General features: G+C 39.9%; 1 protein-coding gene and 1 non-coding gene across 2 annotated transcripts in view; one reads left to right on the top strand and one right to left on the bottom strand.

Annotated features, from left to right (window-relative positions):
* GALNT1 (polypeptide N-acetylgalactosaminyltransferase 1) overlaps window positions 1-19807 on the bottom strand; it is a 75790-nt gene that overhangs the window by 20691 nt on the left and 35292 nt on the right. Inside the window, exons 4-6 of the mRNA XM_040264867.1 lie at window positions 13563-13729; window positions 6554-6761; window positions 1950-2120 (exon numbers count right to left, since the gene is read on the bottom strand). Of these exons, the coding sequence (XP_040120801.1) occupies window positions 1950-2120; window positions 6554-6761; window positions 13563-13729 (546 nt within the window). The remainder of the gene's footprint in view (window positions 1-1949; window positions 2121-6553; window positions 6762-13562; window positions 13730-19807) is intronic.
* TRNAG-CCC lies at window positions 7491-7563 on the top strand. The gene has a single exon. It is a non-coding gene; the product is annotated as a tRNA-Gly (tRNA).

Below are 19807 nucleotides of genomic sequence, written 5' to 3'. Positions count from 1 at the left end.
AGATTTGTTTTTATGCTGAGTTATTTGGTTTCCAGATATGATCTGCACCCCAGTCATGCTGTCACAGCTCCTGCCTGGACACCCTTCCTTGCCTGGTCCCAAGGGCTCTTACTGTCTTCAGTACCATTCTTGATCCTCAGGTCCTGACTGAGCTTCCACCCTAAACTCCTTAAGTTGAAACTATTTCTTGTAATCTTCATCTGACTGTCATGCACTCCAGAGTTTCAAGCAACTGAAAATGCAGTTGATCATGTTAACCAACCAGACTCATGTCAGCAGCTCTAGCACACCAGGTTTTAAAGGGTGGCAAACACTGCAAAGATGTATGATTAAACAGGATGAAAACAATGCAGCTCTCTTCCTGAACTTTAAGGAAGGAGATGAAGTACAGAATAAATCAATATATTTCTCCTAAAGGGATCATCATCCTGACCAAGTACAGTAAATTCTCTGCCACAAAACATGGCTCAGGTATGCAGAGTGGGTGGGAATAAGTTGAATTAAGCAGAGAAATGATAACAAAGGAGGATTTAAAGAAATGAATACCTAGTACTGGTTTACTTGAAGAATGAGTATGGGAGAAGAATGGGTTCCAACTAGGGAAAATGTAAATAAATTCTAGGGACAGAGGACACATGTAGATAATAGTTTAGGATGAACTGGCCACCTATATAACCCTAAAACATACTCATTCCATGCACTGGTGAGGGAGGTAGCATTTGCTTTTACAGAAGAAATAGTCGTTTCCACCAAGAAGTTAGGACCTACTTTGATTTTAGAAGACAAAAAAGAATGAGAAAGCCTAATATCTTAGGACTCAAAGGAAATAGGCTGACACCAGCATTATCCTTCAGTGCAGGGGTTTCCTGACCTGCAAACCCGTCTGTTTATACATGTAAAACAGGCATTTATACAGGCATCCTGGACTACTGCCCTACCCCCCAGTTTAGGGAAGACTCCTAGCTTTTATCTGATTTTTCAAAGAAGTCTATCATCCGTGAAATGTTTAGCAACCCTTGGTTTAGATGCTGATTTGAACTGTCAGCCAAAGAGTGAAAAAGTCCCTTTACTGGGAAAGCAGGAGAGGACTTGGGCTGGCTAGGGACAAAGAGCATAGAACTAGTGAAAGCTTTCTCCAACTGTCAGAACTGGACTCAATTCAAAGACAGACAGATCTGGGAAGCCTAGAAGAGGAGAAGGCTAAAAAGGCTAACAAGCAAGTCTCAGTTACTATAGAAGGAACAGGCTGATGCAACCAGAATAAATCCTAGGATGGCTCAGAAGGCTCAAGGTCTCTCTCTAAAGGTCCTCAATAGCATGAAGCTTTTTATCCCTTTCTAGAAAAAAAAAAAAAAAAAAATCTATATAGGACCAAATACAGAACAAAAGAAAAAGCAGAAATACATTAATGGATATCCCTTTTATACTTTTGTCAATTCTAGTTATTTTTATACTTGAAACAAGTTTTTTCTAACCTTGTCAGATGGTAGATGTCTGAATTTAAAATCTTACATTTTATTACCCAGTTTTAGGCAATATTTTCACATCTTGGCACTTACAATTACTGAAGGGATGGTTTAAGTTGAATATTATTATCCTTAGTGACTGAATTAAAGCATAAATTACAGATTTACAAACTGTTGTTCATGTAGAAATGAAAGAACATATGCATGTCACTGTCATTTCTCATAGGTACTAATTTATAGAAATGAAAAATTTGAACTTATTTTTTTACTTAAAAAAGAAACTCGTCTTTGAAATAATGACATTATTTCGAATAAATAATGATATTACTTCAAATAAATGAAAAATGGCTCTTAACTTCACATATGGTGAACAAATCCTTCATGTCTTTCAAAATACATTTAAAATCCTTCTAATGTGATTCCCGAAGCTTCACAATCCCCTGCCAGTAACACTTTGGGGAAAATGTTTGACAAATCAATTACCTCACAGGAAGAGTCCGATCACCTTTCCTTCTGTCCATTTCTCTTTGGGGAACAGGATACCAGCGAAAGTTGAGCTTCCAGTTGAACCCGCCGTAGGTCATGTCAGAACCTGCCATGTACTCGAAAGTGTCATCACTGATCACATCTATGATGGGACAGACCACTGTCTTCCTGGAATCATAAAAGCAGATGAAAAATCTTTGAAAACTTTCCTTTTTGAGGTCTGTCATAACAACTACATAACAAGTATATACTAAGTGTTTCTAAAATAAAAATGCATCCTATAATGGTAAGGACAATGGTGAAAAAAATCCCCCACTCTATCCTGCCAAGCTAGCATCATTTATCCTATTTATTTATAACCCATCGAAAATAACCTTCCACCTCTTTTCCATTCAGACTTTTTACATTTTTTGCCACATGAAAAGTACTTCAAATATTTCTACAGTATTAAAAAATAACACTTTTAATGACTACATATTTAACAGTTTTAAGCTAATAACTTTCTTAAAAAATAGACTTTTGGACATTTGTGTTTCTTATAGATTTCTGCGATTAAGAAACTAAGGGGTCATGTTCATATATATATTTTCACTTTTGCTTGAAGAGTAAACTTCTAGGAGTAAGACCAGTGAATTAAAGGAAAGAATTTTTTGTGGCACTGCTCACTACTGCTTTCCAAAAGTGTTTTATGTATATGTATATACGGCGTTCTCATAATGCCATCAACTTTGGGTGCTATTTTCTTGCAATTGTGTAATTATAATAATGTTAAACAGTATCTCTGGGTTTAAAAAAATTTATATTTTCTAATTATTAGAATGAGTACTTTTTATTGCAGTTTGTATTTCTTCATATAAATTGTCTGATCATACACACTAAAATTTTTTTCCTTTTGGTTGTTGCAATTTTTATGAGCCTGAAAAACCACACATGACCACAGCTCCTTCTAAGGAACACTGCCCCTCTCAGAGCCCTTGGGAGCCACATTTTAGAGTATCCTCCCCATCTGACTGGCGTCTTATTTAAGAAATCTTTCCTTACTCCCAAATCATCTTCTCCTATATTACCTTCAAAATGAATTGTATTTTTGCCTTTCACATTTGTCTTTAGTCTTCATGAAACTGATTTTGGATTTTCATGCAGCAAGTATCCAACTTTGTTTATTTCCCTTATGGGTGACCAGCTGTCCTAGTGCTACTTATCTCAGTCTGCTGTAATCATAAGGGCCAGCTCTGTCATAAGTCAGAGGACTGGCTCTGTTTTACTAGTCTAATCCCTGCATCAATACATCACTGCCACAATTAAACAGCTTTAAAATAAGTCTTGATATCTAGTAGGACAGGCCCAGTTGTACCTGACTCTTTTTCATGCGTATTTTAGCTATTGTTTTAAAAAAATATTTATTCCCATATAAATGTCAGCCAGCTTCTCCAAGAAAATTCTGCTGAGATTTCAATTAAAAGCACATTGATTTTATAGATCAAGGTGGGGAGAAATGACATTTTTATATTGACTTTTCTATCCATTAACATTATCCTTCTCTCTGCTCAGATTATTTTCCAGTGAATTTCAACAATTTTCAATTTCATGCATCATTTGTTAAACATATTTCTAATCACAGCCTATGATTTCCATTGCTATTATAAATGGTATCATTTCTTTTCTTCTTTTTACATTATATTTCCTAACTATTCCTGCTGGTATGGAGAAAGCAACCGACTTTTCTGTGGTGATTTTATATTTGGCAACACTGCTAAATTCTTATCTCTACTACTTTGTGTATAGATTACTTTTCTTTGTAAAAAACACATCATTTGCAATTGATAGCACTCGTTTTATTTTTCCTTTCCAATTCTTACACCTTTATTTCTTGTATTATTGCAAAATCTAAGGCTTCTAATAATACTGAGTAATACGAGTAATTCAGGGCATCCTTATCTTGTGCAAAACACTTTCAACATTTCTCTGTTATGTTTACCAGTTAACAAGTGTGTATTTAGCTATCCTTTCTAAAATTTGTAAATTTCCATTCTGTAATAGTTTACTAAGTATTTTAAATCACAAATCAATGTTCATTTAATCATAAATGAACATTTTTTCCTGTATCTACTAAAGTGATTATAGAGTTTTAATGACAGGATTTTAATCACAGTTTCAGAAATACGTTAACATCATCTACTTTGTGAACTGGTTTTGTAATATTAAATTAAACCAAGTAGTAATGATGTGTTATATATACATATATACTGATATGTTATCAGTGTTCCCCCACTTTTTTGGCACCAGAGACTGGTTTCATGGAAGATAGTTTTTCCGTGAAACTGGAGTGGGGAAGTGTGGGTTTGGGATGATTCAGGTGCATTACATTTATTGCACATTTTATTTCTATTATTATTACATCAGCTCCACCTCTGATCATCAGGCATTAGGTCCTGGAAGTTGGGGAACCCTGTGTTTTTTATATATGTTGATATGCTATTAATAAATCCCAGGGGGACTCAGTTTGCTGGTGGTGAGATTTTCGTATTAAGGTTCACCAGTGGGTTTGAATAATTTTCCATGTACTTCTTTTCTGATTTCTTATCAAGGTTATACTAGTCACATAAAACAAGTTGAACTGGTATCCCCTTTTTCTGTATCCTGCTTACAAATTCTCAGGAGAGATCTGTTTTCCCTCCTTCACCCCATATCAAGGTTGAAACAGCCAGGTTGCCTTTGGTGTGACAGAATTCACTTCCCATTCTAACCCAGAAGTACAGACAACAGAAGCCTAGCTTTACGCATATATTTGCTATTTGTCTTCACACTGTAGGCAGGGCCCTGGCCTTGGCTCCTATCGTCCCAACTGTTTGTCTTTTAAGGTAGAAGATCCATATCCCCTAAGTTCAGCAGGAAACCCTACAAGTGAAAGCTGGCTTTAGTGTCTGGACTACTTACTTGTATGTACTTTGTTCTGAGAGCTGCAAAATTTCTTACTTTAGTGCCAACTTGGTGATGCACTTAAAAAATGTGTTTTGTATTTATCCAGAATTTAGCTTTTTCAGTTGGAAAAGCTGTTCAGGATACCTCATCTACCATACGGCCCAACTGGAAGTTGTTGTGTTTGTTATTTCAGGCAATTTCTCTTTCATATTTCTGTCATCACTTCACATTGCTTTCTCCAAGGGTCTAGGATCCTGCTTCATAAAGGTTACAGACTGTCTTTACACAAGAAAACACTTCCTGAATCAGTCCTTTGTTACATACAGAAAACAATTTACAGATATCCTATGTCTTTTTCAGGCAGTGTTCTCCTTCCTAAAGCTACTGTATCTTCTCACTGCCCAGGCAATTCATCTTTGAAAGGGGAGATGTAGGTCCAGCATTTGCTTACAAACAGAATGGATGCAATAACAAGCTCCCACTAAGCTCAACTTGGGGCCTTCCCAGGTGGCACTAGTACTAAAGAACCTGCCTGCCAGTGCAGGAAACATAAGAGACTCGGGTTCAATCCCTGGGTCGGGAAGGTCCCCTGGAGGAGGGCATAGCAACCCACTTCAGTATTCTTGCCTGGAGAATCCAATGGACAGAGGAGCCTGGCAGGTTATAGACCATGGGGTCACAAAGAGTCGGATACGACTGAAGGAACTTAGCATGCATGCATGCTCAACTTGACTAATAAGGGTTTACCCTGCTGAAATCTAAATCTTAATGTTAAGTTGGCACAGCCAGCCTCTGGTTCAAACTGCAATGACAAGCAGAAATGCAACAAACCTAGGTCCTGCAGAATGAAGTTAGTTAGGTTTTTTCCTGATATCTAGGAACTAAGCCAGAGCCCAACAGTAGACAGTTCTTTGAAAACTGCATCATGAAAGACTACAACCATGAGCTTGCACTGCTCCAAATGTTCCATCTGTATTAGCCAGGATTACAGTGCTTATTTTTCATATACAATCAAGCATTTCAGGGGCAACGTTATCTTCTCACCCTCTTTTAACTCTGCGCTACAGGCTGAGAGATACAGCCTCAGTAAAGAGACAGACAGCAGATGACCTGCCCGCACCCTCATGGCAGCCTTAGAGGGCAGGGACGAGTACAGGGCTTTTTATCCTACCACCCCTGAGATAAGTGTCTATATGTTCTGCTCCTGTTCAGTGAAGAGAGCAGACAATAAACATCCTAACAACACGTTTCCTAACCCATCCTTGCTAACAAGACAGTCTGCAAACAGTGCTTCCAGGCTTTAGAATGTGGTCTTCACATTTAGTCTAGAGCAGTCTTCATGGGGCTTCTCAGGTGGCTCAGTGGTAAATCTGTCTGCCAATGCAGGAGACGTGGGTTTGATCCCTGGGTTGGGAGGATCCCTTGGAAAAGGGAATGGGAACCCACTCCAGTATGCTTGCCTGGAAAATCCCATGCACAGAGGAGCCTGGTGGGCTACAGTCCATGGGGTCATGAGAGTTAGACACGACTCAGGAACTGGGCATGAGCACTCTTCAAAGGTATTTAAAAGGAAAACTCAGATGATAATATTTTTATATTTATTTTAAAACAGAATTATGCAACTTACCATAGTTTAACACAAAGGCACTGAAAACAATTTATAAATCCCATAAAATTACCTGTCGTGTTTGATCCTGGCTAAGAGAGGCTCCAGCCACCCCACTGTGCACTCACAGTGCGCGTCTAAAAAGGTGATCACTTGGCCTTTAGACACAGCAGCGCCTTTTAACCTAGCTCTGATCAATCCAGAACGCTGCTCCATTCGAATGACGTGAACGGGTACTTTTAATTTTTTCACGTAACTCTCTAGAGGTCTTTTTAAAAAGTCTGAAAAGGAATAAAACAAATAAGAAAATAACACGAAAAACCTGTGAGCTGGCATTGCCCAGGTGGAAATCAACTTTGGATTGCAGTATTCATTCAACATGTATTTACTGGGCACTGAGGTGAGGCTCCCTGACTCACAAACCCAGTTCACCCAGGAAGGCTTTTTATTTCTTGAGAGAATGTGCCAGAAATGCCTCTCCTTTGTTACAGGAGGCATTAGGCGAGAGCCTCTGGGCTCAGGCTCAGCCAAAGGCATGTTACCACATTTCTTGAAGGAGCTTTCTGTCAGGCTCAATTCTTTTTTTTAAATCACGCTTAAGGATCAGGAACAGAAAGAAGTGGTTCAAGAGAATTAAACCCAGACCTCAATAGAGAGAAGGAACGAATACAATAGCTGTTAAGAGTTCAGAAAACTGTGTGGTTTCTTTAAAGACAGGAGCGAATTGTCTTACAGACCTTCACAGTCTCTAACTACGCAGTTCTTCTTGCACGAGGTGGGGGGTGAGGTCAAGCTAGAAGAGAATGCTGAGCTGTAGCTGCAAGACCAAACAGAAACCTTAACAGACCGTTTGGTCCAAGTAAAAGAGCTTTCAAGAGAGAAGGGCAACTGAAGAGAAAAAGAACATCAGCAGCTATCCTGTAGAGTTCAGAGAGAGGCTGTGCCCTTAAGTCAAGGATTTCCTGCCTCCAGAGTACATAACTGACTTTAAAAGGCAGACAAGGGGGACTTCCCTGGTGGTCCAGGGGCTGAGACTTTGCACTCCCAATGCAGGGGGCCCAGGTTCAATCCCTGGTCAGGGAACTAGATCCCACAAGCTGCGACTAAGGATCCTGCATGCTGTAAGGAAGACTGAAGATCCCATGTGCAATGACTAAAACCTGGTGCAGCCAAATAAATAAATTTAAAAAATAAAAAAGCAGAAAAGTTTCCACTTCCTCAAGGCAAACAGAAGCAGCTGCAGATCAGGTTAGTTTCTGGTAGTTATGCCAGAGAAGCAATGGATGGTGGGCAAAAGTCTTTCCCACTTGTCCCCATACAAGAAGTACAAGGACAATCTCTCCAGGGAAGGAAAATCTTGACATGGAGCTACCAGGATGCCTATGAATACCTCTGTCCATGGGATCTCCATGAGGGCAGGTGGGTATATTAAGGGGATAAATTCTAAATGTGGGGAACCAAAGGGCTTCCTACATATTGGAGAGGGAAAGACAAATAGGAGTGAAATGGTTCTTGCTCCCTGGAAGTGGTAAGACCTGACTGATTCAATAATGGAATAATCAGGGCTATGAAAACAGTGAAAAAGAAAAAAGGCCTCTATGTCCACTATACCAGAACACCGATCCTTTCCATGTCTGCTAACACATTTTCTAAAACATCTGGGCTAAAAAGAGTATCTGAAAAATATGGGGAGAACTCCTACCTGATAACCATGATTTTATGAACCAGAAAGCTATAATTTGATTCTGAGTAAAAAGGTGAGGGTGATGCCAATCCCGATCGAAAGCACCATTGTACCCTTTTATGTCTGTTTAGTATAATGCCAGGCTCTTTACAGACTTTATTTCATTTAATCCTTATAATGACCCTATGAGATGTTATTAAACCTATTTTAGACATGAAATTCTAAGGCTTAGAATATTAAATGAACTGATCAAGATGACACAGTTTATTAAGGAGTAGATCCAACAGTCAAATCAGGTCTGCCTGACTTCAAAGTCCATCTTTTCACCCACAGCAAGAAATCCTGAAAGGAAACAACCAAGGGAAAAACTCAGGACTGTGGAATTGCCCGACCTGATACACATTTAAATTGCTTTATGTTCAGAGTTTGATGAATCTCATGTGATGAGGTATGAGTTATATTCTAGTACATTAGACTAGTCAAGTGCAACTGTATCACAACGCATCTCCCAGTAAGTCTTCCTTCCAGAATTAGTTTGAAGTGCATCTTAAGAATCAAAGCAATCTAATCCCTGAGTCCTGTTATCTTTGAAAGTTATGATACTCTGTCTTGTCTATAATTAAAATTAAAAATGCATGGTCTGGTAGCTCAAAAAAGTTGCTATTCAACAACTTTTCTTGGTATTTTATTTGACAACTTTGTGGCTCTCATGCAATATGACTACAAACTAGGTGTCTTCCTAACAGCTGACAGAGAATTACGTGCTTAGGACTAAGTGGGGGATTCAGTTCAGTCCAGTCGCTCAGTCGTGTCCGACTCTTTGCGACCCCATGAATCGCAGCACGCCAGGCCTCCCTGTCCATCACCATCTCCCAGAGTTCACTCAGACTCACATCCATCGAGTCGGTGATGCCATCCAGCCATCTCATCCTCTGTCATCCCCTTCTCCTCCTGCCCCCAATCCCTCCCAGCATCAGAGTCTTTTCCAATGAGTCAACTCTTTGCATGAGGTAGCCAAAGTACTGGAGCTTCAGCTTTAGCATCATTCCTTCCAAAGAAATCCCAGGGTTGATCTCCTTTAGAATGGACTGGTTGGATCTCCTTGCAGTCCAAGGGACTCGCAAGAGTCTTCTCCAACACCACACTTCAAAAGCATCAATTCTTCGGCGCTCAGCTTTCTTCACAGTCCAACTCTCACATCCATACATGACTACTGGAAAAACCATAGCCTTGACTAGACGGACCTTAGTCGGCAAAGTAATGTCTCTGCTTTTCAATATGCTATCTAGGTTGGTCATAACTTTTCTTCCAAGGAGTAAGCGTCTTTTAATTTCATGGCTGCAGTCACCATCTGCAGTGATTTTGGAGCCCAAAAAGTCTGACACTGTTTCCACTGTTCCCCCATCTATTTCCCATGAAGTGATGGGATCAGATGCCATGATCTTCGTTTTCTGAATGTTGAGCTTTAGGCCAACTTTTTCACTCTCCTCTTTCACTTTCATCAAGAGGCTTTTTAGTTCCTCTTCACTTTCTGCCATAAGGGTGGTGTCATCTGCATATTTGAGGTTATTGATATTTCTCCTGGCAATCTTGATTCCAGCTTGTGCTTCTTCCAGCCCAGCGTTTCTCATGATGTACTCTGCATATAAGTTAAATAAGCAGGGTGACAATATACAGCCTTGACATACTCCTTTTCCTATTTGGAACCAGTCTGTTGTTCCACGTCCAGTTCTAACTGTTGCTTCCTGACCTGCATACAGATTTCTCAAGAGGCAGGTTAGGTGGTCTGGTATTCCCATCTCTCTCAGAATTTTCCACAGTTTATTGTGATCCACACAGTCAAGGTTTTGGCATAGTCAATAAAGCAGAAACAGATGTTTTTCTGGAACTCTCTTGCTTTTTCCATGATCCAGCAGATGTTGGCAATTTGATCTCTGGTTCCTCTGCCTTTTCTAAAACCAGTTTGAACATCTGGAAGTTCGTGGCTCACGTATTGCTGAAGCCTGGCTTGGAGAATTTTGAGCATTACTTTACTAGCGTGTGAGGGGGATTCAGTTCAGTTCAGTTCAGTAGCTAGGAACTATTTATTCAAAATTCATTTTATGAAAATGAAGCCATGGGGGTTAATTGATTATGATTAGAAGATACAACGTCATCTAAAAATAAGGGAGAATCTTATTTATTAGATATCTTTACAGCTATTAGTCTATAAATGGATCCCAAGGCATCTCTACCTCAGGCAGTGTGAGGCTGGCAGAGTAAAGGTCAGGGAAAATTTCGCTGCTCCCGGCAACAACTGAGAAATCTTAGTTAGAATTCAAAAGAGCAAGGAATTTAGAGTGTAATATTAATAAACCTGACTCCTAATCCCTACTTAAATAAGAACCTGTTTCCTTTTGTGTAAAATGAGAAAAACAATAGTCATGTCAGATTAAGAACACTGTATCAATTCTAAGGCTTAAGATACCCTTCTGAGATGACAACTGCATAACTTTGAACATGAACTAGGGATTCACCTAGATTCCATCTTTATTACAGACCTGTAACAGTAAAGTTATGACAGACATGAAGCACATAGCAGTTAAGAGGTCAACCCCTAGGCTTACGGTTAAGTCTCATTTTGCTCTAACAATAAAATAGGGATAATTATAGCACCTACTTCATACTTAATAAGTGGAGCTATTGATGTCTCAGCAGGTTAACTGTGAAATCCAGTACTCTGAGGCCATGAGCAGACTACGCAGGCTACACAACCTAGTTAGGAACTCTATGCAGACAAGGAGGAAAACACAAGGATTAACTGACTGGGGATTACTCTTTCCTTCATTCACTGAATATATTCTGGACTGCTTACTATGTAACAGGCACTGTGGACACTGGGGAGAAAACGGTGAGCAAACAGTCCTTCCTGATGGAGTTATAGTGCCTGCCTGGGGGGGGGTGGGTGTAAATTGTAAAGCTCCAGGGAGTGCTGTGGAGTAGAGTGTTCTGAGAGGTGTTCAGTGGGACATGACCTGGTCTTGGGAGGTCAGGGAAGGCCTCTCTAAATGTAACTTGACTCTGATGAAACATCTGAGCTGAACTGTGGGGATAGGGTGGGCAGGGATTTACAAGATGAGACTGGAGATGCAGGCAAAGACCAGGTCATGCAGGTCTTGGAGGAAAGCTGTTTGCTTGTTTTTAACTGAAGTATAGTTGCAGGCCTCAGAGGAATGATTTTTTTTTTTAAAGTATAGTTGATTTACAATGTTTTCAGGGGTAGAGCAATGTGATTCAGTTACATACAGGTTCTTTTCCAGATTTTTTTCAATTGTAGGTTATTACAGGATACTGATATAGTTCCCTGTGTTATATAGTAGGTCTTTGTTTCGAGGAAAGGTTTTCATCAGAGAAGTGATGTGGTCTGGTCTGCATGTTTAAAAGCTTCCTTCAGGGAGACAGTGTTTATGGGGAGACTAGTCTATTTCATCAGCCGGGTGAGAAATAACGGTGCCTTGGCTGGGCCTCATGAGTAGGAAAGGGCAGACTTAGAGAGCTGGCTCTGGTTCCTGGGCCCATAGTTACCACCTAAACAAGAAGGTCAGACCATTCTCAGTCTGGGCAGCAAGACTGCAGCTATGACCACAACAGCACAACGCCCAGTGGTTTCCAAGTATCAGAAGTGGTGAGCAGAACGCCCGAGGCTTTCCAGGCCAGAAGACACAGAAGAACCAAGTTCTGTGTGAGAGCTGTGCAGTGACAGTTGGAGACCTGCTTGGTGACTAAGAGCCTGACGGCGCAGGGAGGCAGACACCTGCCCACACGCTTCCAACCACAGGTTCACACAGGCCATGGCGATTCAGGAGGGCCCGTATGAGGGAGGAAAAAACAACTGGGGTACGTGACTTTCTTTGCCACTTCATGTTGTGGACACATGCATCCTTCTGATTAGGCTACATCCCACAAACACTTCCTATTTCACACAGTCTTCTCAGGCCTGCAACAAAATGATGGCGAAAACAGGGGGAAATATAAAAACAAATCATTTCATCTGAGGAAAAATATCTCTCCTTAAGGAACATTTAATTTCAAAAGTTTCAACTTATAAGTCAGTCACTCAGAGGACAGAAATGTTTTTATATATTGCTGCTAAACTAACTCTGGCTAATTTTCTAAAAGAGAGATTAATTAATTCCTAGCTAACAATTATTCAGGTGAAATTCATATGTCTACTGTCAATAGTAATTATTTAAGTGTGGTATTCTTAATTTATAACCGCTCTCATCCATTTTGACATTAATTATAGTAGATATTATTAAATATTTCATGCAATTATAAACTATCTCCTTGATTAGATTAAGGAAGTAAGCTACAAAGCCCTTGAGACAGCAAGGCTGTAACTTATTTATTTTTATTTCTACAATCTGGCAAAGGAAGATGATTTAAATTGTTATCAATGTGCAAATTAATCCCAATAGTTAAGACAGGAAGTAATTAAATTTCATCATGCTTAAATGTATATGTTTAATGTGGGCATAGGAAGGAGAAGGTATAATACTTGACTAAACTATCTTAGCATATGCAATGAGAGATTAGGCAAGAAAGGTGAAGATAACAACAAAAAAAGGTTGAAAAGATAAGTCATGAAGTTTCAAGCTGCTTAAGGAGGGAAGAGCCATTTTCTGTAGTTCCCTTCAAATTTTTCTCATGTGAGTATAGGAATATTGGGGAAAGCACATGACACCAATGATCCTAAACAGCTGTGCTGTGAAAAACAAACAAGCCCGTGAAAAATTCTCAGATTCGTGGAAGAATGTCTGGGCCAGAGCCACTGCAGAGACTCATCATGAGATCAGAGACATACTATACACCACTTTCCCACAAGTCCTTTCATCACCCTTTTGTGCCCCACGCCTGACCTTGGGAATGGAGAAAATGGGAAGATCTAGGAAGAACCTAGAGAGCCTGGACTCGCCCAGCTGAGGCTCTGCTCTGCTGGCAGGGACGATTCCCACTGTCCATGCACTAAATCTCTCTTCGTGGCTCTAAATCAGAGCCAGTCTTTCTCCACCAACTCCAGGCTGAGCTTCCCACAGAGAAAATCCTGACAAAATTAAGTGTGTTTTTCTTTTTCCTCCCCCACTGTTATGCATAAATTTTTACAGTTATCTCTTTTTAAAACAAGATTAAGATGTGATACAACTAAATGCTAATTAAAGTAGTATTTTAAGTTTCACAAGGCTGTAAACTGTTTGCATATGTGAATGAGTCCAAATGTCATAAATAACTTTTAGGATAAATTAGAAGCTTGTATAAAATAATTAGGTTAAACTGATAGCAACTATCATTGATAGCAGCTAGTTTTATAAGCACTAATGACAAAACATGTAGATTATTGGCATTAAAATGTAAAATTTACCTCTTTCACTGGCATCATCTACTAGAACAATTTCTTCTAGCATGTGTCTTGGTGAGCGATTAATGACACTGTGGACAGTTCGCAGAAGTGTGCTCCAAGCCTCATTGTGGAAAACAATTACCACACTGGTTGTAGGAAGGTTATCTGGATACACCTTTGTTTTACACCTGGAAACAAAGCAAATGCCTTTGTAAAACTGTTAAGACGGCAAAATCCAGTAACCCAGACGAGGACAGCTGACAGAGGAATAAAGGCGGTGGGCTCTAGGGCTCTAGTGGCGCAACTCTCAGTAACTTCTCATTTATGTAGGTTTTGGTTAATGTTGCATTTAATAAAACAGTACCTAAAGTTATATATGCTTAGACTAAAACTATTTTAAAGATGTTAAACATATTCTTAAAATCAGGCACCTCTCCTCATATGTCTTCTGTGGATTCATTTTAATGGAGAATGTACTAAGGCCATATCACTAATCCCAAAGTGAAAGGGTCTCAAGAATCCCATTAGACAAAAAGTCAGAACTGCTACAGGCTAATAGTTGAATAATCTAAGCAGAAGATTCCCTTCCACAAAGGAAGTGAACTAATATTTACTGAGTATCTACCAAGTACCAAGCACTGAAGCTTCCTAATAGTTTTGTGAGATACTTGGAGCCACAATTCACAGATGAGAAGCGAAGGACGGACCCAGGGAGGCAGTGGCAGGGCCTGACTGTGAGTTTCACAATCTTGATGCTGCCGTTCCACAACGCAATTTCAGCATACATCTTGTTCAGTATAGACTGTGTCTAGAAATGTAGTCATTGGAAAAGACCAAACACAGCCAAAATATCGGCACACAGAATCAATAAACTAGTTCTACATGGTCTCATCTTTCAGTCTTCTGAGCTAGATGAAACTACCAGAAGCAGACTACCCGAGGGCAACAATGGCACCAAGTAACCAGACATCAAGTCATGTGTTTCAGGACATTCTAATATTGCTTAACTGAATCATATTAAGTCATGAGTCTTCTTGTTTCACAAACTAATCCTACTTATTGTTATGAGTATTGGGAAACAGAATACAGCCATGGTGACTACAAAGCTAGCGTACAGAAACAACAAAAAGAACAAAATCCACTGAGACTCAGAGGATGACTAGGTAAATCTGGCATGTACAAACAGTACTGCTCGCTGGGAAGCCAACTGGGTGCACAACCGGGAAGCCAACAGGAAGATGATGGAAAACTCAGAGGTGCCGGCTCTGCAGAAGAGGAGTGGTAAGTCAGATTTATTACTAGGATGACAGGTTAAGGAATTAAAATTCTGAAGCTGTATGGAAAGGAAGAAAGCTATGCAACACTGGAAATGAAGACTAAAATGGAAATCATTCACAGCAGGATGGAAGAATCAGAAAGCAGAGTGAGTATTAGAACCCAGAACAGATGACAAAAAGGATAACAATTTCCTAAATCAAACAACTGAATTTAATCATTCAGAGAAATACAAACTCACAAACATTCTCCCAGGACTTCCCCGGTGTTACAGTGGGTAAGAAGCTGCCTGCCAACGCAGGGGACATGGGTCCCATCCCTGGTCTGGGAAGATTCCACATGCTGTGGAGCAGCGAAGCCCGTGTGCCACAACCACTGAGCCCACGCTCTAGGGCCCGTGACCACAACTACTGAGCCTGCGTGCTGCAGCCACTGAAGTCTGTGTGCCCAGAGCCTGGGCTCTGCAACAAGAGGGGCCACCGCAGTGAGAAGTCTGCACACTGCAGTGAAGAGTAGCCCCGCTAGTCACCAACTAGAGAAAAGCCCTCATGCCGCAGTGAAGACCTCATGCATAGTAAGTACACAGTAAGGAAGTAATAAGACAATAAAATAATAAATAAATGTTATTAAAAAAAAACCCACACGATTTCATAAAAAAACAAAACAGAAAACAGAGAAAATATGGGAAAATCTTTATAAATGATCACAAACAGGTAAACACAAACACACATACTCCCCTCTACTTGGGAAAGCCATAAAGTACTTAAGGAGAACCAGAGAGGCTTTCAGCATTCCAGCTAAGCTTCTCCCCTGAAAGGGCCACCTGTCTTTGTGGGGATGGAGGGAAGGTAACCCTTTGAGAGAAGGAGACACCGAGCTAAGGATGAGCACAGGTTGTGTTATGAAGCCGTCTTCTTCCACTGTGTCCCAACTGAGCACATCCTTGGGGATGAAAACTCGCAAGTGGAAGGCTATGTTGCTTTAAAAACAAACAAAACAGAAAGACCACACACAGACTTAACAACAGGGTGTGGGTTAGGAAGAGAGGGAAAAGAAGACTCAACTTTTTACTGAAATATATAAACAAGTTGACAACTATAAGTATAGAGTTCAATGAGTTTCTACAAAGTGAATGCATCAAGGAGTCAGCACCCAGAAGAAACAAGACCATTACCAACCCCACGGAGGCTCCCACTGCACCTGTTCCCAAGGTGACCACTCCTGTGGACCGCTAGCATTACAGATGAATTTTGTCTTAACAACTTTATTTAAAAGGAATAATACAGAGCAGTGGTTTTCAGGGCTTCCCAGGTGGGCTAGTGGTAAAGAACACGCCTGCCAATGCAGGAGATGCAAGAGATGTGGGTCGGGAAGATTCCCTGGAGGAGGGCATGGCAACCCACTCCAGTATTCTTGCCTGGAGAATCTCATGGACAGAGGAGCCTGGGGGGTAACAGTTCATGGAGTTGCAAAGAGTTGGACATGACTGAAGTGACTTAGTACACACACAAGACATGGGAGCAACCTAAATGTCTATCAACAGATGAATGGATAAAGAATATACATAATGGAATATTATTCAGCCATAAAAAGAGTGAAATAATACCATGTGCACCAACATGGATGGACCCAGAGATTATTACTGAGTGCTAAGATGCTTCAGTCATGTCTGACTCCTCTGTACTGTAGCCCACCCAGCTCCTCTGTCCACCAGATTCTCCAGGCAAGAATACTGGAGTGGGTTGCCATGCCTTCCTCCAGGGACTCTTCCAACCCAGGGACAGAACCAGTTGTCTCTTGTCTCCTGCATTAGGAGGCAGGTCTTTACCACTAGTGCCACCTGGGAAGTCGAGAGATTATCATACTAAATGAAATAAATCATAAAGAGAAAAACAAATACCATATGATATCACTTATAAGTGGAATCTAAAATATGATACAGATGAACATATCTACAAAATAAAAACAGACTTGCAGATTCACAAAATAAACCAAACAAATACCAAAGAGGAAAGGGGGTGAGAGAGGGGTAATAGTAGTTTGAGATTAACATATACAAACTACTATATATAAAACAAACAACAAGGTCCTACTGTATAGCACAGGGAACTATTTTCAATGTCTTCTAATAATCCATAATGAAAAAGAATATGTATTTATATAAACTGAATCACTTTGCTATACAACTGAAACATGACATTGTAAATCAACTATACTTCAATAAAATAAAATTTAAAAAGAACCATTTTCATATGGGTCTCTTTCTGAGCTATCTTATCCCATTAATCCATACATCTATCTTTTTGCCAACATCATAACTCGATTACTGCAGCTTTATAGAATGTCTTTGAATTGGATAATGTATTTCCTCCAAATTTATTCATCATTTTCAAATTTATTTTAGTTATTCTATTTTTTTTGCCTTTTCAAATAAAAATTTAAATCCCTTGCTCGGATTCTGATGGAATTTCACCAAACATCTACTGAGGAGAATTGACATCTTTTTTTTGAGGGGCTACTATGCATCTGTTTTTAAAGAACATTTTTATTTTTAATTGGAGGATGACTGTTTTACAGTCTTGTGTTGCTTTCTGCCATACAACAGTGTGAATCCGCCGTAAGTATACATATGTCCCCTCCTTCCTGAACCTCCCTCCTACCCCCACCCCACCCCACCGCTAGGTTGTCCAGAGCACTGGGTGAGCCTTCTGTGCTATACAGCAGCTTCCCACCAGCTGTCTGTCTGACACAGGGTGATGTGTATGTTTCAGTGCCACTCTCTCAGTTCCATCCCACTCTCTTCTCCCCCTGCTGTGTCCACAAGTCTCTCAGTCTGTGTCCTACGTGTCTATGGATGTGTCTATGTGTTCCTGTCCTGCAAATTAGTTCATCAGTACAATTTTTCTAGATTCCATATATATATGCATTAATATATGATATTTTTCATGCTGACTTACTTCACTGTGTGTAACAGGCTGCAGGTTCATCTACCTCACTAGAACTAACTCAGATTTATTCCTTTTTATGCCTGAGTAATACTCCATTGTACATATATACCACAAGTTTCATCCATTCATCTGTCAATGGACATCTATGCTTCCATGTCAGGACATTGCCTCCATATCCTGACTATTGTAAACAGTGCTTCAATGAACACTGGGGTACATGTGTCTTTTTGAATTATGATTTTCTCAGGGTATGTGCCAAGTAGTGGGACTGCTGGGCCACATGGTAATTTTATTCCTAATTTTTTAAGGAATTCCTGTACTGGAGAACTGACATCTTTTATGTTGAGTCTTCCAACACAGCTAGAAAATGAAGCTTTAGTTTCCTCTCTCTGCTGCATATTTCCTAAGACTGTATCTGTGTTTCAGGTCAAACTGTGGGAGACAGAAAAAGCAAAGCAATGGGAATCTACACATGCTCTTCTAGTCAAAGAGAGGATTTCGCTTCCTCAGATTGCTGCCCTGGACCCTGCTCTCGTGGCTGCGTGCCTTGACAATATTGCCTACGGGCTGAGAGTACAGGGAAGATTAAAAAAAAAAAGGGTTAAAAAAAGCAAACCTTAAGACACCCTCTTTTTGCATCTCAGACCAGAGAGGGCTACTTCTGGGGCTGTCTTCCTGTACCCACAGTGCACTTCTGAGTTTTGGACTAGTAGAATTTTGAGAAGTAGAAAGCAGGCATCCTTTGCTTGCTTCTGACCTTAGCAGGGAGGAGTCCAGTCTTGTTCCATAAAGTGTGATGTGACATTAGAAGCACAATCCATAAAAGAAACAACTGATAAATATGATTTCATTAAAATTAAATTTTCCTGTGCCAATGAGCACATTCTGTACCTAAAGGTATCATTAAACCATTAAGGAAATGGAAAACACAAGCCACAAACTAAGAAAATATTCAAAATCACATGTCTGATATTTATAATTTGTCCAGAATATATAAAGAGTTCTTGCAACTCAGCAACAGGAAATCAAATAATCTAACTTACAATGGGCAACATATTTGAAAAGACATTTCATTAAAGATATAAAAATGGCTGATAAGTACATAAAAAGATCCTCAATATCATTAGAGAAACCCCAATTAAAATCACAGTGAGGTACCACTTCACACCCAGTAAAATGACTATAGTAGAAAAGACAGTAAAAAAGAAGCATTGGTAAGGATGTGGAGGAACTAGAACCCTCATACACTGCTGGTGGAAGTGTAAATGGTGCAGCTGCTCTGGAAAATAGCTTGCCAATTTCTTAAATAGTTGAAGAGTATTATAAGACTCTGCAATTGGGAATTTGCCCAAGAAAAACAAAAACATATATCCACACAAACTCCTGTATACAAATGTTCTTAGTAACATTACTCATAATAGCTAAAAAAGGGGAACAATTCAAATGTTCATCAACTGGTGACAGCAGTAACATCCACACAGCTGAGTAACACTGGGCAATAAAAAGGAACAAAGGAGACATGCCACAATTGGGAGAATCCCAAAAACACTATCCTCAGTCAAAGGACCCAGACACAAAGACTTCACATTATGTTATTCCGTTTATATGAAACGGCCAGATGAGGCAGGTCTACATAAATAGAGCACATTAGTGATAACTTTAACCTGGGGCTGAGAGTAGGAATGGAGAGAGACTACAAATGCACACCAGAGACTTTTTTGGGGTGAATAAAAATTTTCCAAATGAGTGCAATTGTGTGCTCATTTCACATGCTAGCAAGGTAATGCTCAAAATCCTTCAAGATAGGTTTCAACAGCAGGCAAATCTAGTACTTCCAGATGTACAAGCTGGATTTAGAAAAGCCAGAGGAACCAGAGCTCAAACTGCCAACATCCCCTGGATCATAAAAAAAGCACGGGAATTCCAGAAAAACATCTACTTCTGCTTCACTGACTATGCTAAAGCCTTTGTGTGGATCACAACAAACTGTGGAGAATTCTTAAAGACATAGGAATACCAGACCACCTTACCTGCCTCCTGAGA

This window comes from Oryx dammah, unplaced genomic scaffold (assembly GCF_014754425.2).
Source record: "Oryx dammah isolate SB20612 unplaced genomic scaffold, SCBI_Odam_1.1 HiC_scaffold_22, whole genome shotgun sequence".
NCBI lineage: Eukaryota > Metazoa > Chordata > Mammalia > Artiodactyla > Bovidae > Oryx > Oryx dammah.
The sequence above is the reverse complement of the archived record's forward strand: the minus strand, read 5'-3'. Positions and strand labels throughout refer to the sequence as shown.